Below are 17,021 nucleotides of genomic sequence, written 5' to 3' on the forward strand. Positions count from 1 at the left end.
TTACCCAAAACACCACACGCCTCCCGGAGAGGAAGACGCGGACAAGAGTCACTGTCCGTTTCCCCGTCACTGACGGATGCAAACGGCTAAGGAGCCGGCAGAGCCATCTCACACCTGAGCCTCCGGGGGCGGAGCCACCAAGTTCAGGCTTCGCTGAGACCCAGGCGCCGCCTTCACCCTGCTCAGCGCCCCTGAGGAGAAGCACTGGGGTCAGGGTGGGGTCAGGCGTGTGGAGAAGGGGACGCAGCTGAGAGCAGACACCAGACAGGACACCTGCCGGGGCAGGGCCACCCTCTGGGTCCACCCCGCTGTCTAAGTCTGCGTCGGATGCCGACACTCACCCCCCTGGACCAGAGAGAGACAGCGATGAGTGTGAGCAGGAGAGAGACAGTGATGAGTGTGAGCAGAGAGGAGACAGCGATGAGTGTGACCAGGAGAGAGAGACAGCGATGAGTGTGAGCAGAGAGGAGACAGCGATGAGTGTGAGCAGAGAGGAGGCAGCGATGAGTGTGAGCAGGAGAGAGACAGCGATGAGTGTGAGCAGAGAGAGACAGCGATGAGTGTGAGCAGAGAGGAGACAGCGATGAGTGTGACCAGAGAGGAGACAGCGATGAGTGTGAGCAGGAGAGAGATGAGCTCAGGAGAGCTGGTGTACAATGGACACGGTCGGTTCATCCAGCGGCCGTTCCAGGGCGGCCGCGACTTCATTCAGACGTCAGCCCTGAGACGCGCTCCTCCAAGATGAGTGACTAACCCTGAGCCCTTGTTATCAGCCCGGCCGGGTGGCTCCGGGGCTGAGCATCAGCCTATGAACCAGGAGGTCAGGGTTCGGTTCCCGGTCAGGGCACAGGCCCGGGGAGTGGGCTCGATCCCCAGTGGGGAGTGTGCAGGAGGCAGCCGATCAATGACTCTCTCTCGTCATTGATGTTTCTATCTCTCTCTTTAAAATCAATAAAAATATATTTAAAACAAAAACAAAACTTGACATCTAAAACATCTCTAACTACTCTCAGCGTGGCCGCCCAGCCTCGGAGCTGCGGACCCTGGGGGTGGTGCCTGGTGGTGGGTGCTGCCCCAGGATTTATGGGATGTTCAGCAGCATCTCTGGACCCCCCCCCCCCACTAGGGTCCAGTCCCACCCGCACCCCCAGTTGTGACAACCAGAGAATGTTTCCAGAACATTCTCAGCTGTTTCTATGGGAGACAAAACCTCTCCCGGCTGAGGACCAATGATTCACTGTATCCTATATAATAAAGGGGTAATATGCAAATCGAAGGAACGGTGGAACAACTGGTCGCTCTGACGTGCACTGACCACCAGGGGGCAGATGCTCAATGCAGGAGCAGTGCACTCCCACAGGGGGAGCGCCGCTCAGCCAGAAGCCGGGCTCGCGGCTGGCGGGCGCAGCGGCGGTGGTGGGAGCCTCTCCCCGCGCCGAGCAGTGGTAAGGATGTCCGACTGCCGGCTTAGGCCTGAGCGGGCCTCGTCTGCCAGTCAGACTCCCCTGAGGGCTCCCAAACTGTGAGAAGGCGCAGGCCGGGCGGAGGGACCCCCTCGAGTGCACACATCTTGTGCACCAGGCCTCTAGCTAAACCATAAAGGGGAATATCTATATTATAAAGAGGTGATATGCAAATTAGGCCAGGACTCCGCAACGGGTCATGACCAGGCAGAAGGAGGTTGCGTGCGCAGGTGAGGCCCGGAGCGGAGACGGAGACAGAGGCGGGGGGGCCTGACCAAGCCGGGGCGGTGGCTCGGAGCGGACACAGGCAGGGGGGCCGGGGGACGCTGTGAGTCAGGCGGGGGTCCCGGCCCCTCGTGCTATTTCAATCGCTCGCTGGGCCTCTAGTTATTATATGTTTTGTCAACATGTGATCTTCTGAGATGAGGCCGATGGAGGAGCGCTTTGGTCACTATTGAAAAGTAGTTTAATATTTGGCCGAAATGCGGGCACCAGCCTGGGGGTTGGGAGCGTCCCCTGTGATGGGCGTGAGAAGACTCGTTCCCTGCGGGGTGCGTGAACCCCTCCTCAGGTGGCTGTGTCTGCTTCGCGGATCTCAGACCTCGCCCGCCGGCAGGGCGCGTTTTCTGCCTTCGCTGTGAGCGCACCCGGGGAAGGGCTCCCGGGCGCGCACCAAACCCTGCAGGGAACAGCGGCAGCGACAAGCGTGAAGACGTCTTCTCTTAGACATTCGGGGAGGGGTGGGGCAAGAACCGATTAGGGAACCAGACCCCCGGCTTCTGCTGGAAGACGGAGGAGATGGGGACGAGGGGACACGGAGAGCAGCTGTGGTTTCGCACGGCTTGTCCAGGGGCAGAGCTGCTGGTGTCAGCAGGAGGAGGGAGTCGCTGCTGTAAATCAGCACCAAAGGCATTTAGGACATGCAGTGCGCGGAGAGGCACGGAGGGCCCTGGAGAACGGGGTGGAGAGAATGGCCGGGTGCAGGGTCACCTCAGCCTCCCCGCGTCCTCGGCCGCAGCACACACTCCGGCCTGCAGACCGACTCAGTCACGCTTCCTTTCCGAGTTATTTCTAGGATCCTCTCATCTCCCTGATGTTTTTGTAAAAATAAATTTTACAAACACTTTAAGTATTTGTCTTTATTCCTGAGAATGCCACGGTCTGGTTTTAGTCCCGTGTTTCTCATTTGCTACAACAGCTCCCGGCTAACGGCTCTCTGCCTTGCCTACGGACGATCCCGGGGGCCACGTCTCTGGAAGGAAAAACGTTCCTGTTGACACAGTGCAGGTTTGCCAGCCGAGCCGCCGCTTTGGCTGTAACACAGTCCCAGGGACACGTGTGCCTAACTGTCTCGCTTGAAACACCGATCACATTAGATGGACATAAAATTATTTTCTTTTAAAAAGTTTTTAGTTGTGGACATGAAGTTTAGGAAGAAGTAAAATAATCATGTAGATTTATAAACTTAAAAATACTCTGCAAAATAATCTGCTCAAAGAATAAAAAGAGAAGCCGCACTCTGGGAGAAAATCTTGGCAAAACACGGATCTGATACAAGATTTCTGCTCAAAACACATCCAGGATATAAAACAAACAACCTGCAAAACACAGGTAAGGACCCACACCGCTGGCCAAGGAGCATGTGCAGTGCGGACGGACCAAGAGGGGTTCTGGGGAACCACCTCTAGGTGACCTGACCAGCACCCCTAATTGAGCCGGTCATGGTGGAAACTCCCACCCCCCACAGGCCCTCCCCCCTATGTCTGTGTCCACGGGTTAGGCTCATACGCCTGCACACAAGTCCTTCGGTTGATCTCCCCCGCACACACACACCCTCCCCGCCTTCCCTCTGAGGTTTGACGGTCTGTTTGATGCTTCTATGTCTCTGGATCTATTTCTGTTCATCAAACCGTGGCCCATCGACGCCGTGGAATACTACGCTGCCGTGAAAAAGAAGGAACTACCATTTGCAACAGCCTGGAGGGACCTGGGGCGCAGGAGCTGAGCGGTCAGCCAGTCAGAGAGGGGGAGTCTCTCAGGCTCTCACTCACGTGTGGGATCTGATGAGCAGCTCGGCACCCCTTCAGCAAAAAGGCGTATCTAACCGCGGCCCCTGGCTTCTGGGCACCCACGTGAACCCACCTTACTGACTTTAAAAGGCCCTTCCTATGCATCGGACGGCGGTCGTTACAGCGCGGCCGTGATGAGGGAGAACCTGACAGAGGGAACGCGAGGAAAAACCGAAACCCCCGAAACCCCCCTTTAGGGTTCCTCCCCCCCGGGTCCCCCCGGAGCCTGGCCCGGCCGGCGGCGGCGGCGGCTGGTCCTGGGACTCACCTGGCGATCACAAAGAGCACGCAGCTGACGCCCAGGCAGGACAGGAGCACCCAGGCCCAGACGCCGGGCGCCAGCGGGCGGAGGAAGGAGAAGACGCCGGGGCTGGCGCCGCGGGGCTTGCGGTAGAGGATGCCGATGCCCAGGGTCATGAAGGGCTTGGAGAAGTCGATGACGGTCTCGCGCACGTAGGTGATGGTGAGCGGGGCCACGGCCAGGTCCGCCCTCTGCAACGGCAAGTCCGGTCGCCTGGTGGGCCCAGCCGCGGGCAGGCGCCCCCTTCCCGGTGCTCCCGACCCGTATCCCCCGGCCACCAGCTCTGCGAGGCCACAGGGCGGCTCACGCGGCTGCGGTGACGGAAGAGTGTTCTCTCCGGAGACAGACACCAGAAGGCGGGACGTACACACAGACACGGCGGGACGTACACACAGACACGGCGGGACGTACACACAGACACGGTGGGACGTACACACAGACACGGCGGGACGTACACACAGACACGGCAGGACGTACACACAGACACGGCGGGATGTACACACAGACACGGCGAGATGTACACACAGACACGGCGGGATGTACACACAGACACGGCAGGCAGGCCCAGACACACAGACACGATAAGGCGGGACGTACACACAGACACGGCAGGATGTACACACAGACACGGCGGGACGTACACACAGACACGGCGGGACGTACACACAGACACGGCAGGACGTACACACAGACACGGCAGGATGTACACACAGACACGGCAGGATGTACACACAGACACGGCAGGCAGGCCCAGACACACAGACACGATAAGGCGGGACGTACACACAGACACGGCAGGATGTACACACAGACACGGCGGGACGTACACACAGACACGGCGGGACGTACACACAGACACGGCGGGACGTACACACAGACACGGCGGGATGTACACACAGACACGGCGGGATGTACACACGGACACGGCGGGACGTACACACAGACACGGCAGGCAGGCCCAGACACACAGACACGATAAGGCGGGACGTACACACAGACACGGCAGGATGTACACACAGACACGGCGGGACGTACACACAGACACGGCGGGACGTACACACAGACACGGCGGGACGTACACACAGACACGGCAGGAGGTACACACAGACACGGCGGGACGTACACACAGACACGGCGGGACGTACACACAGACACGGCAGGCAGGCCCAGACACACAGACATCCGGGAGCGAAATGAGCGAAAGAGCTGCAGAACGATGATTGAACGTCAGCCTCTGGGCCAGGAGGGCACAGGCCCGGGTTGCGGGCTCGATCCCCAGTAGGGGGCGTGCAGGAGGCAGCCAACCCATGATTCCCTCTCCACATGGATGTTTGTCTCTCTCTCTCTCCCTCTCCCTTCCTCTCTGAAATCAATAAAAAATATATTAAAAAATAAAAATAAAATAAAAATAACAAGAGCACGCGAGAAAAGCACAGAATGAGCAGCTTGGGCCTAAGATGAGGTGACGAGATGAGGCGAGACTCGGAGCTGCAAACGTTGGAACTCTCGTTGGGTGGCAGTCGCCCAGGTTTATTCTTCAGGTGGAGGGCCCCAGACACTCCCACCTTCCACGTTTATCCTCGCCTCCTTCCGAGGGAGCAGACACGATTGCCAGGCTCTCCTACGTTTAAACCATTTTACTGACGAAGAAGAGGGACCTATTCCTCCGGACCCGACTCCACCGTCTCCCTCTCCTTCACGCTCACTGCCTTCCCCGGCGGCGGCGGCGCCCGACGGGGGAGCGGCGGGGGCTTACGTGGTCCATCAGCTCCCGGACCATCCCGTTCCACTCGCCCCTGTCGTTCTGGGCTCCGTATTTGCCGTCAGGGACGAGTCTGACGTCGTAAAGGAAACCCAGGATGCTGGACAGCTCCTTCAGCAGATCGAGGCAGTACCCTTCGAACCTGTCGTTGCCGACCAGGGGCCTGTCCGACTTCCTGTACATCACGTAGGGCTCCTCCTGCGGACAGACCAGACGCGGCGCCCGTTACAGCGGAGGCAGAGTCACGCCCAGCGCCACCCCGGCCGGCCAGAGGCTACGAGGCCTCTCACAGCGACTTGGAGATTTGGGCGTGCCGACATCCACCACCACCTCCCGCCTCCCTGAACTTTCTCCCCGTACTCTGCAAATTCGGGAACCTCACGTGTTATGTCTCTCCCTCCCCTCTCTTTATTTATTTTATTTTTATCTATACTTTTATTGATTCCAGAGAGGAAGGGAGAAGGAGAGGGAGACAGAAACATCCATGATGAGAGGGAATCATGGATCGGCTGCCTCCTGCATGCCCCACACTGGGGATCGAGCCTGCAACCCAGGCCTGTGCCCTGACCGGGAATCGAACCCTGACCTCCTGGTTCTTAGGTCGACGCTCAACCCCTGAGCCACGCCGGCCAGGCCCCCTCCTCTCTCTCTCTCTCTCTCTCTCTCTTTTTTTTAATTTGGGTAAATGGGGGGCCAGGCGGGAGTCCACCTCTAGGCCTCCTCTCTCTTTAAATGACATTTGAGTCAAAGGTGTGAGGGGGTCCTGAGTGTCACGCCCACTCGGGTCGGGCAGGGGACAGACTGTACCCACCCCGGCTTCCTGGGCTCGACCCGCCCGCCCTCCTCGCTGTCATCGAAGAGCCGCCCGCCTGCAAGGCGAGTCTGAGTCAGCTGAGACGTCTCCTTTCTCCAAACTTCCTGACTGGTCCCGCCTCCTTCTCTGGGCTCCGCTCCATCTCAGGGTCCCCCCCCCCCCCGCCCCCCATCATCTGGGCATCTGCTTGGCTTCCTTCCGGCTTCGTATTCAGAGCCTTTCTGTCTTTTTCTAAATCACCAGCTTCGTCCTCTTCATTGAACTCTCCTGAAGTCTTACACCCGCCAAGTCCTTGCTTCCATGGTTAACGACAAAGCCCCTATTCTAGGAATAATGGGCCTTTTCTTAATTATTGATAATCCTCCCGAATCCTCATTTGACTGATCAAAATTTCACTTTATTTTATACATTTCCATTAGCTCCTGTGCCCCTGACACGTCCTTTTTCTTATGGATATTATGTCTCAGCTGCGTGGGGCCACTTAGGTTCACCCTCGGCCGCGGATGGACACAGAGCTCGGTGTCCCGGAGACGGCGGAGCCACAGCAGCCACATCGGCCTGTCCCTCTCCCTCTGGATGCCGAGCCTCAGCCAGCGGCTTTAGAACTGCACCGTCTGCATCAGGGACGATCCACTAGGCGGGAATGTCTGCAGGTGACGGTTCTAGACGTGGCGGCTCCTGCCCTGTATCCGGGGGTCAGGGCTGGGAAAGGGGGGTCACCTGGCAGGTACAATGGTGGACAGGTGGGCGGCCGGCGCTCCATCAGGAAGCGGGCGGTGCCCTCACCTGGGCTTTGAAGAGGGAACATACAGGGCTACCACCCAGGGGTGGGCAGGGCAGGAGCCCCAGATGGAGGGGCGAGGGGGTGCGGAGCCCTGGGACCCGCCTAACCAGGAGGTGGTGCCACTCAGGCTGAGGGGGCGGGGCAAGCCTGTGCCTGGGGTCCAGGTGGGCGGGGCCTGGTGTCCAGGTGGGCGGGGCCTGTGGCCTGGGTCACCGAGGGGTGGGGCAGAGCGGGTGGAGGACAGATGGTGGAGGACAGATGGTGGGGGACAGATGGTGGAGGACAGATGGTGGGGGACAGATGGGGGAGGACAGATGGGGGAGGACAGATGGTGGGGGACAGATGGTGGAGGACAGGTGGTGGAGGACAGATGGTGGAGGACAGGTGGTGGGGGACAGATGGGGGAGGACAGATGGGGGAGGACAGGTGGTGGAGGACAGATGGTGGAGGACAGATGGTGGGAGGACAGATGGGGGAGGACAGATGGGGGAGGACAGGTGGTGGGGGACAGATGGTGGAGGACAGATGGTGGAGGACAGATGGTGGGGGACAGATGGGGGAGGACAGATGGGGGAGGACAGGTGGTGGGGGACAGGTGGTGGAGGACAGATGGTGGAGGACAGGTGGTGGGGGACAGATGGTGGGGGACAGATGGGGGAGGACAGATGGGGGAGGACAGGTGGTGGGGGACAGGTGGTGGGGGACAGATGGTGGGGGACAGATGGTGGGGGACAGGTGATGGGGGACGGATGGTGGAGGACAGGTGGTGGAGGACAGATGGTGGGGGACAGATGGTGGGGGACAGGTGATGGAGGACAGATGGTGGGGGACAGATGGTGGAGGACAGATGGGGGACAGATGGTGGGGGACAGGTGGGGGACGGATGGTGGGGGACAGATTGCTGACCAAGCGGGAGGCAGGGGAAGGTTCCCACGCGGCTCCCCCGCCCCTGGCTTCTGGCCACAGTCTCGCTGGTTGAAGCTGATCAGAGAGCGCGGCCCCACTGGGCGGGAGGGCGGACGGTGCAGCTGACAACTCCTCCCACACAGGGACCCCCTGTGCCCGGAGTGTCCCCTCAAAACTAGACATCCGCCCGGCGGGTGGCTCAGGGGTTGAGCTTCCACCGAGGAGCCGGGAGGTCAGGGCACAGGCCCGGGTTGCGGGCTCGGTCCCCGTGGGGGGTGCAGGAGGCAGGATCCGCGATTCTCATCACTGATGCTCCTCTCTCCCGCTCCCCTCCCTTCCTCTGACATCAATAACATACAGTAAAGCAAACAAACCCAGAATCTGCAGGCAGAGTTGTTGGCATGGCAGGGACGCAGGGGAGACCCTGGAGGTGGGGGGGGGGTCTGGGTGAGACCCGGATGGACGCCCCAGCTCACCAGGATGGTGGTGACGATGAGCGTGCGGTTGGCCATCGCGGCGCCGAGGCCGGGGTCCCGCTCTCTGCTCGCGTCCCGCAGGCGGAGGCCGCGGCGGGGGTTCCAGGCGCCGATCTGCAGAGAACAGGGAGGCCGAGCTGGGGGGCCCCCGGGCAGAGGAGCGCCCCGCGACTGGACCCTGAGCTCCGCGTCCCGCCCGCAGGGTCACAGCGCAGGGAGCGGCTGACGGGGAAGCGAAGCCACGGACGGATGGACGGACGGACAGACGGACAGACGGACGGACGGACGGACGGACGGACAAGCAGGGGCGGAACCGGGAAGCCTGTGCTGCTGGGCGGAGGCCGGGAGGTCGTTTTGTTTTCATTTATTAACCTCGTTATTGTTATCGACATGTTTTTATCGGTTTCAGAGAGGACGGGAGAGGGAGAGGGAACCACCAATGAGGAGGGAATCACGGACCGGCTGCTCCTGCACGCCCCCCACTGGGGTCCAGCCCGCAGCCCCGCCTGTGCCCCACGGGGATCGGACTCGACCCTCAGCCCCTGAGCCACCCGCCGCCTGGACTTAGTGCTTTTAAGTGAAGAATTCCTTCTTCCAGGAGCATCAGAGTTTCCCCAACATGTGATCACCAACCTCCCTGCCGGGCGCCGGTGGAGGCGCTGGAGGCCACAGTGTGAACAGAGAGAGGGAGAGAGAGGGAGGGGGAGGGGGAGAGAGAGGGAGGGGAAGGAGGAGGAATAGGAGGCGGCGACTTCGGAAGGACACCCGCACGGACAATGTGCAGCTCTCAATTACCTTCCTCGAAGGCGTGGCCGCCGGGTCACCGGGTGTTACCTGCAGGCGAGCCACCCTGTTCGTTTCAGTTAAGCTCTTTGGGGGGTGGGTGGGGGGCATCGATCACCAGCGTCCCCGTGGGGGAGTGACACTGACTTCTGGGTCACGGGGACACCCCTCCAAATGTAAACCGGCACAGCCTCTGACTTTTTAAGTCTAAACTCAACTTTTAACCCTGTGAGGAGCCAATGACACCACGTCGGGTTGTAAAGCCCCGACGTGAGCACGCGGCTCCGTGACCACGGGACCTGGGAAAGCCCTCGGCCTCTGTCTGCGACGGCGGGAGGCCTGGGAAACGCCCAGACGGACGGACGGACGCCTGGCGAGAACCAGCGTCCCCCCCGCCCCCAATCGTACTGGCCACGTCGCCATGGAAACGCGTGAGCCGTGCTTCCCTTTCCTGCTGTGACCTCATTATCGGGGTTACCTTCTCCGTGCCTTCCTCCCCGAGACTCAGGATGTCCAGGTCGAAGTCCTTCCTCGAGCCGTCGGTTTTGTTGAAGGCGATCCGCCCGGTCAGGCCGTCCCACTGGGCCTGCGGGGAGGAAGGCAGGTTACACCCTTCAGGCCAGACCCCGTCACCCTGAAGTCCCCAGCCACCGGCTCCGGCTCCATCTCGGCCACCGCGCGGCCGCCAGCTGAGCCGTAGCTGGCACTCGGGGTGTCACAGCCCCCCGACCTGTCGCTCTCACGTGCTAACTTCAGTCTGTAACGGCGCCCACCCCACCGCCCGCCCCGGTGACCCCGACAGTGCCCACAGCCAGCCAGCGCGTCTGGGGTCACAGGACCCGCTTCCCAACGCAGGGCTCCAGGCACCGCGTCACCCCTCCTCTCTCGCTCCCTCCCTGCCCATCCCAGGGGCAAAGGCCTTCATTTCATTTCATTTCCAAGCTCCCTCCCGGCCTGGGAAAGCTCCAGACTCCCGTCTGTCCGCATCCTTATTGAACTCAGATACCCTTTGACCTTCAAGCCAGGTCTCCCTTCCCGTGTTCCCTCCACGGAGCACGGCGCTGTGTTCCCGCCCACGCCGGAGCCGCCCGCTGTGAGCTTCCCCCCCCCCGAGTGAGGCCGCCTCAGCGTCAGGAGCAGAGACGTGGTCGTCGGTCATGTGCTTTCTCTGCTCTCCAACCCCTTCCCAGCCGCGCTACATGCATGGCCATGCTTAGTGCACGACAAGGAACATGGGTTTCTGGGTAAAATCGTCCATAGGAACGTGGAGTCCGCGCTGTCGCTCGGGAAGATGCAAACGCGACCTCACCGGGGGGGGAGACCGTTCTGAAGAAAGACGAGCCCTTCTGGTTAACTCCAGGAGGAGACGGCCCGGGGCCGCCTGGGAGACGGCCTGTTCGCCCCCGGTCCCTGGGCAGCGCCCCCTGCACGTCGCAGCCCCCCCGCCCCCGTGGTCCGGGGGCACCCGTCCACCTCACCGGCCGCCACAGCTCCTCCCAGACGAGAAGGTGCTGAGTGAACATCTGAGCACCGCTGTCTGTCCCTCCCTCTGTCTGGTGGGAGACGTGCCTGTATCCCCGCAGGTGCTTGCACGGCCCCAATGCCTCGGCGCCCACCCCTCACTGGGCGCCCACACTCACTCCCGGGAGCGAGCCAGACGGGCCCTGAGACAGCGGGGAGGGGCCTGCAGTGCGACGCTGAGCCGAACGAGCCCGTCAGCAAGACAAGCATCGCACGTGCTCACCGTACGCGGAATCTAGTGAACATGGCCAACTGACGAACAACATAGATCCAGAGACATCGAGATACGCCACAGACGGACGCATCTCAGAGGGAAGCGGGGAGATTAGCCAAGACCTGTGTGCATATAGGCTTAACCCACGGACACAGACAACAGTGAGGGGCGGCCTGGGGTGGGCGAGAGTGGGGAGGAGGGTCAATGTGGGGGGGGAGGGAGACACGTGTAGTAATGTCAACAATAAAGGTAAACTGACACTCACATCTGGATGATGCAAACAGGAGGGAGACAGAGCACCTGCATAATTCAGCTGGGAGGCTGGGCCTGCGTGGGAGTCAGCACGCTGCCCTCTCCTGTCTGAAACGTGAACCCTGTCAGGCTACACATGGGTCTAGAACAGCTGTCCAACCGCAGCTGACCTTTCCCAGAGAGAACTTCGTTTATTGTCTTTATTTTCAAAACTAGAGGCCTGGTGCATGAAATTCATGCACGGGGAGGGGCCCCCTCAGCCCAGCCTGCACCCTCTCCAATCCGGGACCCCTCGGGGGATGTCCAGCTGCCGGTTTAGGCCCGATCCTGGGGGAGGCCCTGTCATAGGAAAGGGGCCTAAACCAGCAGTCGGACATCCCTCTCACAATCTGGGACCACTGGATCCTAACTGCTCACCTGCCTGCCTGCCTGATTGCCCCTAACTGCCCCCCCCTGCTGGCCTGGTCACCCCTAATTGCCCCCCTGCTGACCTAGTTGCCCCCATCTGACCCCCTCCCCCGCCATCCTGGTCACCCCATGCTGCCTGCTGCTCAGTTGTTTGGTCGCCCCTCACTAACCCCCCTGCCGGCCTGGTCGCCCCACGCAGCCTGTTCGGTCGTCCGTTCGGTTGTGATGGTCGCTCAGGCTTTTCTATAGATAGATGTGTCACTGACAAACCCTGTGGATAGAGTGGGAGCACGTGAGGGTAACTGAATCCGTGACAGGACGTGTGGCCTGGTGCAAACCGCTGTTTCCATTTCTAATAATAGCCAGATGCAAAGAAGACACGGAACTCATCACACGGAGCCAACGTAATCCAGGCTCCAAATTAGGTCAGCAGCGAGCACACTCCAGTCTCCATCGTCCCTTTAAAACGAAATCCCTTGCAGTAGCCGACAGTGACCACCCAGGTATGTAAACGTTGGACAGCGGCCACACTCACCTCCTCTACTGACGCAGAAACTGCTCATTTCTCAACTCTCCGCCTCCAAGAATTTCAATCCCAGACCCGATGGGCCAGATACTGCGGCTGCCAGCGTCCTGGACGTGGCTCAGAAAATCCACTTGCAAAGGGCAGACTGTTTAGAAAGGATTTAAAAAGAGGCTTCCTTAAGGGACACTGCCCTTCCTCCTGTCCGTCCTGACACGTAAACTTTAAAGCTCTCCTCACCACGGACCAACAAGAGAACGAGTAGAAGACACACAACATTTAGATCCAGAAGGCCACGGTGCCTACGTTGAAGGGGGTGGGGGGGCGTCAGACTTAGTGCGTTTGCACCCCAAGATCAGCTCTTATTCCTCAGTCCAAGGCCAGGGAAATTTTTCTTTGAATTTTGAAGGCTTTCCAAGGTCAGAAACTCCCTCTCCAAGGTCAGAACATGCATGGAAGGAAAGGCCGTCAAGCACTTGAGTCCTTCATGAACAGCCATTCATCCATTTAGCTAATTTTCATTCTGCCGACACTTTATCAGGGAATTACTAACAGACAGACCAAGAGGTGAGGGTTCCGTGGGGAAGACGGTGCGGAGCAAAGCAAACAGAGCAAGAATTTTATGGATCTTAAAAGTCTGACCACACGTGGCTCTGTGCCCGGAAAGAAAGTTAACAAGTGCAGCTCACCGTGGTGTCAAATCGTTGCTTTTTGTTTTGTTGTTGTTAATCCTCATCCGAGGATATTTCCCCATTGATTTTTAGAGCAGATGGAAGGGAGGGGGAGAGACAGAGAGAAACATCATTGTGAGGGAGACACATGATTGGTTGCCTCCTGCATGCCAGGACCGGGGCCGGGGGTGGAGCCTGCAACCCGGGCCTGTGCCCTTGACCGGAACTGGTCCTCCGGCCGATGCTCTATCCACTGAGCCAAACCGACTAGGACTATTTTACTTGTTTTTAAATATATTTTTATTATTGATTTCAGAGAGGGAGGGAGAGAGGGATAGAAACATCCATGAGAGAGAATCATGGATCGGCTGCCTCCTGCAGAGCCCACCAATCGGGCCTGTGCCCTGACTGGGAATGGAACCGTGACCTCCTGGTTCCTAGGTCGACGCTCAACCACTGAGCCACACCGGCCGGGGCTGTTTCACTTGTTTTTGATTAACGGCGGCTCGTCCTGTGGCTGTTGTGTAAGCGGACGTCCTCACAGCTACTGTCTCGCGTCCCCAGAGTGAGGTCCAGCGACACACACCTGAGACTCACCCTCCGTGGAAGCGATGTGGTCGCTGGCCAGTCACCGCCGGCTTAGGACAGTTCTCAGGGAAGCTGGTTCAAAACGAGGCTAAAGTGCCGGAAGCCAGATCCAGCATCATAACTGCAGGAGTTTCATCGAAAGGTGGATGGAACTTGGGGACTCAACAAGGGCTGAGTCACATATGTTATTGCCTGTTGGAAATGGCTAAAGGCATTTCCCCAAACCTGAAAAGGATGATTGTTTGCTGCCAGACAGCTCAGGGCATCTTAATCTACAGATTATTGCCTCCTGCTGGCCAAACACCTGAACAGCCGAAGGCTATTCCCCAATCTGACAATGCTTCTGTAGAAACCCTACCCTTTGAAGTGTATTATCTCCACCTCGCCTTAGGACAATGTGTGTTAATAAAAAGCAAGGGGTCCCGAGACAAGGAGAACTTATCTCCTTTAGCCAGGCTCCTCTGACCCCCAATGCCTTTCAAAACTATCTTTCGTCTCTGGACTCTCATTTAATCTATGCACAGCCTTTCTCCGGATTCCTGAACCCTTCTAGATGCCGGATCAGGACCATTGGTGTTGAATGTCGCCCAACATCCGGCGTTACTAAAGTGTTCATCATAATGGGGTGAAAATAAACATTAAGCAAAGGAAGGAACGATAAACACAACCTTTAGGTCACACCACTTCCTTGGAGGTCAGCTATTTCGGGAGCTGAAAGGATGCATTTATCATACTCTCAGCTGTTCAACCTATAATTATTTTAACTCTCACGTGTGCTGTTTATAACCCATTATCTTGCAATAACAGCTTGCATGGATCACTGCATAATTTGAAGATATAATAGCTTTTCTTGCCAATATTTGATTTCCAGCTCTACGTCTGCGGGCTGTGTTTCATTTTTTTACATCTGCCGACTTTAACCCCATCATGCCGAGCGCACTGGGCACACGAGCTACTTCCTCAGGATTCGTCTCAGACGATGCACCTGGCTGCGCTTGTGCACAAACCCTTTTGCTTTTGTGCTGGTTCGTGGGGTGACCTGTGTGTCCAGATATAATAAATTGGGTTCGGAATTTGCAAGTCAACTACGTGGGCGAGAACACCCACCTGAGAGCCAGAGGGTGGGAAAGGGTGGAGATGATGTGAGCGATGAAGCCTGGAAATCACATCACCCAGTCTGGAATGGCTCAAGCTACGGCGGTCGTATTAATCAGATTATTGCCTTTATAGCTGATCAATATGTTCCTTGTCCACGAAGATAAACATTTGGATCCCACGTGGGTTTAATTTATATCTTTCTCTAGTTAGCCTGGTTGGATGGGGGTGGAGGGATAGTACTTATTTATTTATAAAATATATTTTTATTGATTTCAGAGAGGAAGGAAGAGGAATAGATAGAAACATCAATGATGAGAGAGAATCATTGATCGGCTGCCTCCTGCACGCCCCACACTGGGGAGCGAGCCCATAACCTGGGCATGTGCCCTGATTGGGAATCGAACCCTGACCTCCTGGTTCATAGGTCAGTGCTCCACCCCTGAGCCACGCTGGCCGGGTGGGAGACTCTATATTTACTTAGTCACCAGGATTCACCAAGCACATGGCGAGGCCAAAGTGAGTGCTAAAAGCTTAAGATGCAAACTGGATTTAAGAAGCCTGTCCTGAAAATAAAATAACAATTTCATAATAAAGGACACATTAAAATGACATTATAGTGATCTGTTGGGGTAAAGGACATTCATCATTAAAATTATTCCACCTGTGGGTTTTCATGTTTTAATGTGGCTGCTGGAGAGCCCAGTCGCGATGCGGCTCATGCGATTCCAGCCAGACATGCGAGGCGTTTCCTCACCTCTTCATGGAACACAGGGGTGCCCACTCTCCTGTGGAGGGCCCACGGCCACTGAGGCCACGTGGATCATGGAGGGCCCACGGCCGCTGAGGCCACGTGGAGCGTGTGGAGGGCCCACGGCCGCTGAGTCCACGTGGATCATGGAGGGCCCACAGCTGCTGAGGCCACGTGGATCATGGAGGGCCCACGGCCGCTGAGTCCACGTGGATCATGGAGGGCCCACAGCTGCTGAGGCCACGTGGATCATGGAGGGCCCTCAGCCGCTGAGGCCACGTGGAGCGTGTGGAGGGCCCACGGCCGCTGAGGCCACATGGAGTGTGTGAAGGGCCCGTGGCTGCTGAGGCCACGTGGAGCGTGCGGAGGGCCTGTGGCCGCGGAGGCCACGTGGAACGCAGGAGGATGAGTGTTCGATCAGGTAGCGCCTCTGGACATCTCAGCGTCACATGGGTCACCTCCTGGTGGCCCTGGAAGTCCCTGACCCGTGACATCCCCGCGGAGCGCTGGCCCGTGGGAGGGACCCCCCCACCGCGGACCCTGAGCTGCGGGAGGAACGGCACTTGCCTCTCTGATCAGGTTCATGAATCGGGGTCCGAGGCGCCAGGGCTGGTGTCGGTGGCACTGCAGGGAGCTGACGGCCAGCTGGGCGGCCCGGTGGGCGGCGACGGCCACCACGTGCACGGCGTCGTACATCAGCGCCGCTGCCGTCTGCGGAGACACAGCACGTGCTCAGTCCCACTGCACAACTCCCTTCCCGCAGGACCCGCGCTGGGTGGGGGGTGGTGGTGAGGGAGCAAGGGTGGGAGGGGGAGTGTCCTGAGCAGCAGGGGGGGAGCACCCCCCACACGGGGGGGTAGGCAGCACAGACATCCCCGTCCTCACAGCCCACACGCCAGGAACGGGCCAGCAGCAGTGGGTGAGGCTCCCTGAGGCCGGCCTAGTGTGAGTCTCAGCGAGGATCTGCCCGCTTCTGAGGGAGATCAGGGTGGGAAAGGGCTGTGTGTGGAGGAAAACACACCTGGGGTCCCCGTTGGACAGGGTCCCCAGTTCACGGTGAGGCCCACCCTGGTCCCCACGTGGAGCCGAGCCTCGTGTCTCTTTAAACACGGGATTCTGCCTCCGCGTCTCCAATGCCGTTTTTCTTCTCTCATTGACGACGAGCTGGCAAACAGGTGCCGTGACTGGAGTGGATCGTGTGCCTGAGGCTCTGCGTGGCGCTGGTCTGACCGGAGGCGGCACCGGAGTGTTTAGATTGACAGGAGCCCGAGGGCCGAGGGGTGAAGGCAGGCGGTTCGGGGACACGGCCAGGACTTAGAACTGGGCTTCCTTATCCCGAAGGCCTTGCTGTTTCCACGGAATCCCGATGACCACGGGGCTTCGTCCCAGGATGAGCGGGGGCCCTCGAAGGCGGCTTCGCTGGGGGCCAGGACCCCTGCAGGGCGCTGACAGCTTCCCATTCGGACGACCTGACGGGCCGGAGGCAGGGCCAGCTGAGGGGCGGGCGTCCACGGCCCCACGCGGCATCGGTCAGACAGGACGTGGTTCCCAGCCAGAGGACGATCCGGCGGAGAACGGGCCCTCCATCCCCGTCCGTCCGAAGCCAATGGACCGAGCCGGCCCAAGTGCCGAGAGAAACT

General features: G+C 59.1%; 1 protein-coding gene across 1 annotated transcript in view; it reads right to left on the reverse strand.

The window, feature by feature from the left end:
- Nucleotides 1-17,021, reverse strand: part of GRIK1 (glutamate ionotropic receptor kainate type subunit 1) — a 58,283-nt gene that overhangs the window by 20,194 nt on the left and 21,068 nt on the right. Inside the window, exons 7-11 of the mRNA XM_054712726.1 lie at nucleotides 15,949-16,092; nucleotides 9,837-9,944; nucleotides 8,576-8,689; nucleotides 5,590-5,793; nucleotides 3,801-4,024 (exon numbers count right to left, since the gene is read on the reverse strand). Coding sequence (XP_054568701.1) covers nucleotides 3,801-4,024; nucleotides 5,590-5,793; nucleotides 8,576-8,689; nucleotides 9,837-9,944; nucleotides 15,949-16,092 — 794 coding nt within the window. The remainder of the gene's footprint in view (nucleotides 1-3,800; nucleotides 4,025-5,589; nucleotides 5,794-8,575; nucleotides 8,690-9,836; nucleotides 9,945-15,948; nucleotides 16,093-17,021) is intronic.

Source organism: Eptesicus fuscus, chromosome 3 (genome assembly GCF_027574615.1).
Source record: "Eptesicus fuscus isolate TK198812 chromosome 3, DD_ASM_mEF_20220401, whole genome shotgun sequence".
NCBI classification, from domain to species: Eukaryota; Metazoa; Chordata; class Mammalia; order Chiroptera; family Vespertilionidae; genus Eptesicus; species Eptesicus fuscus.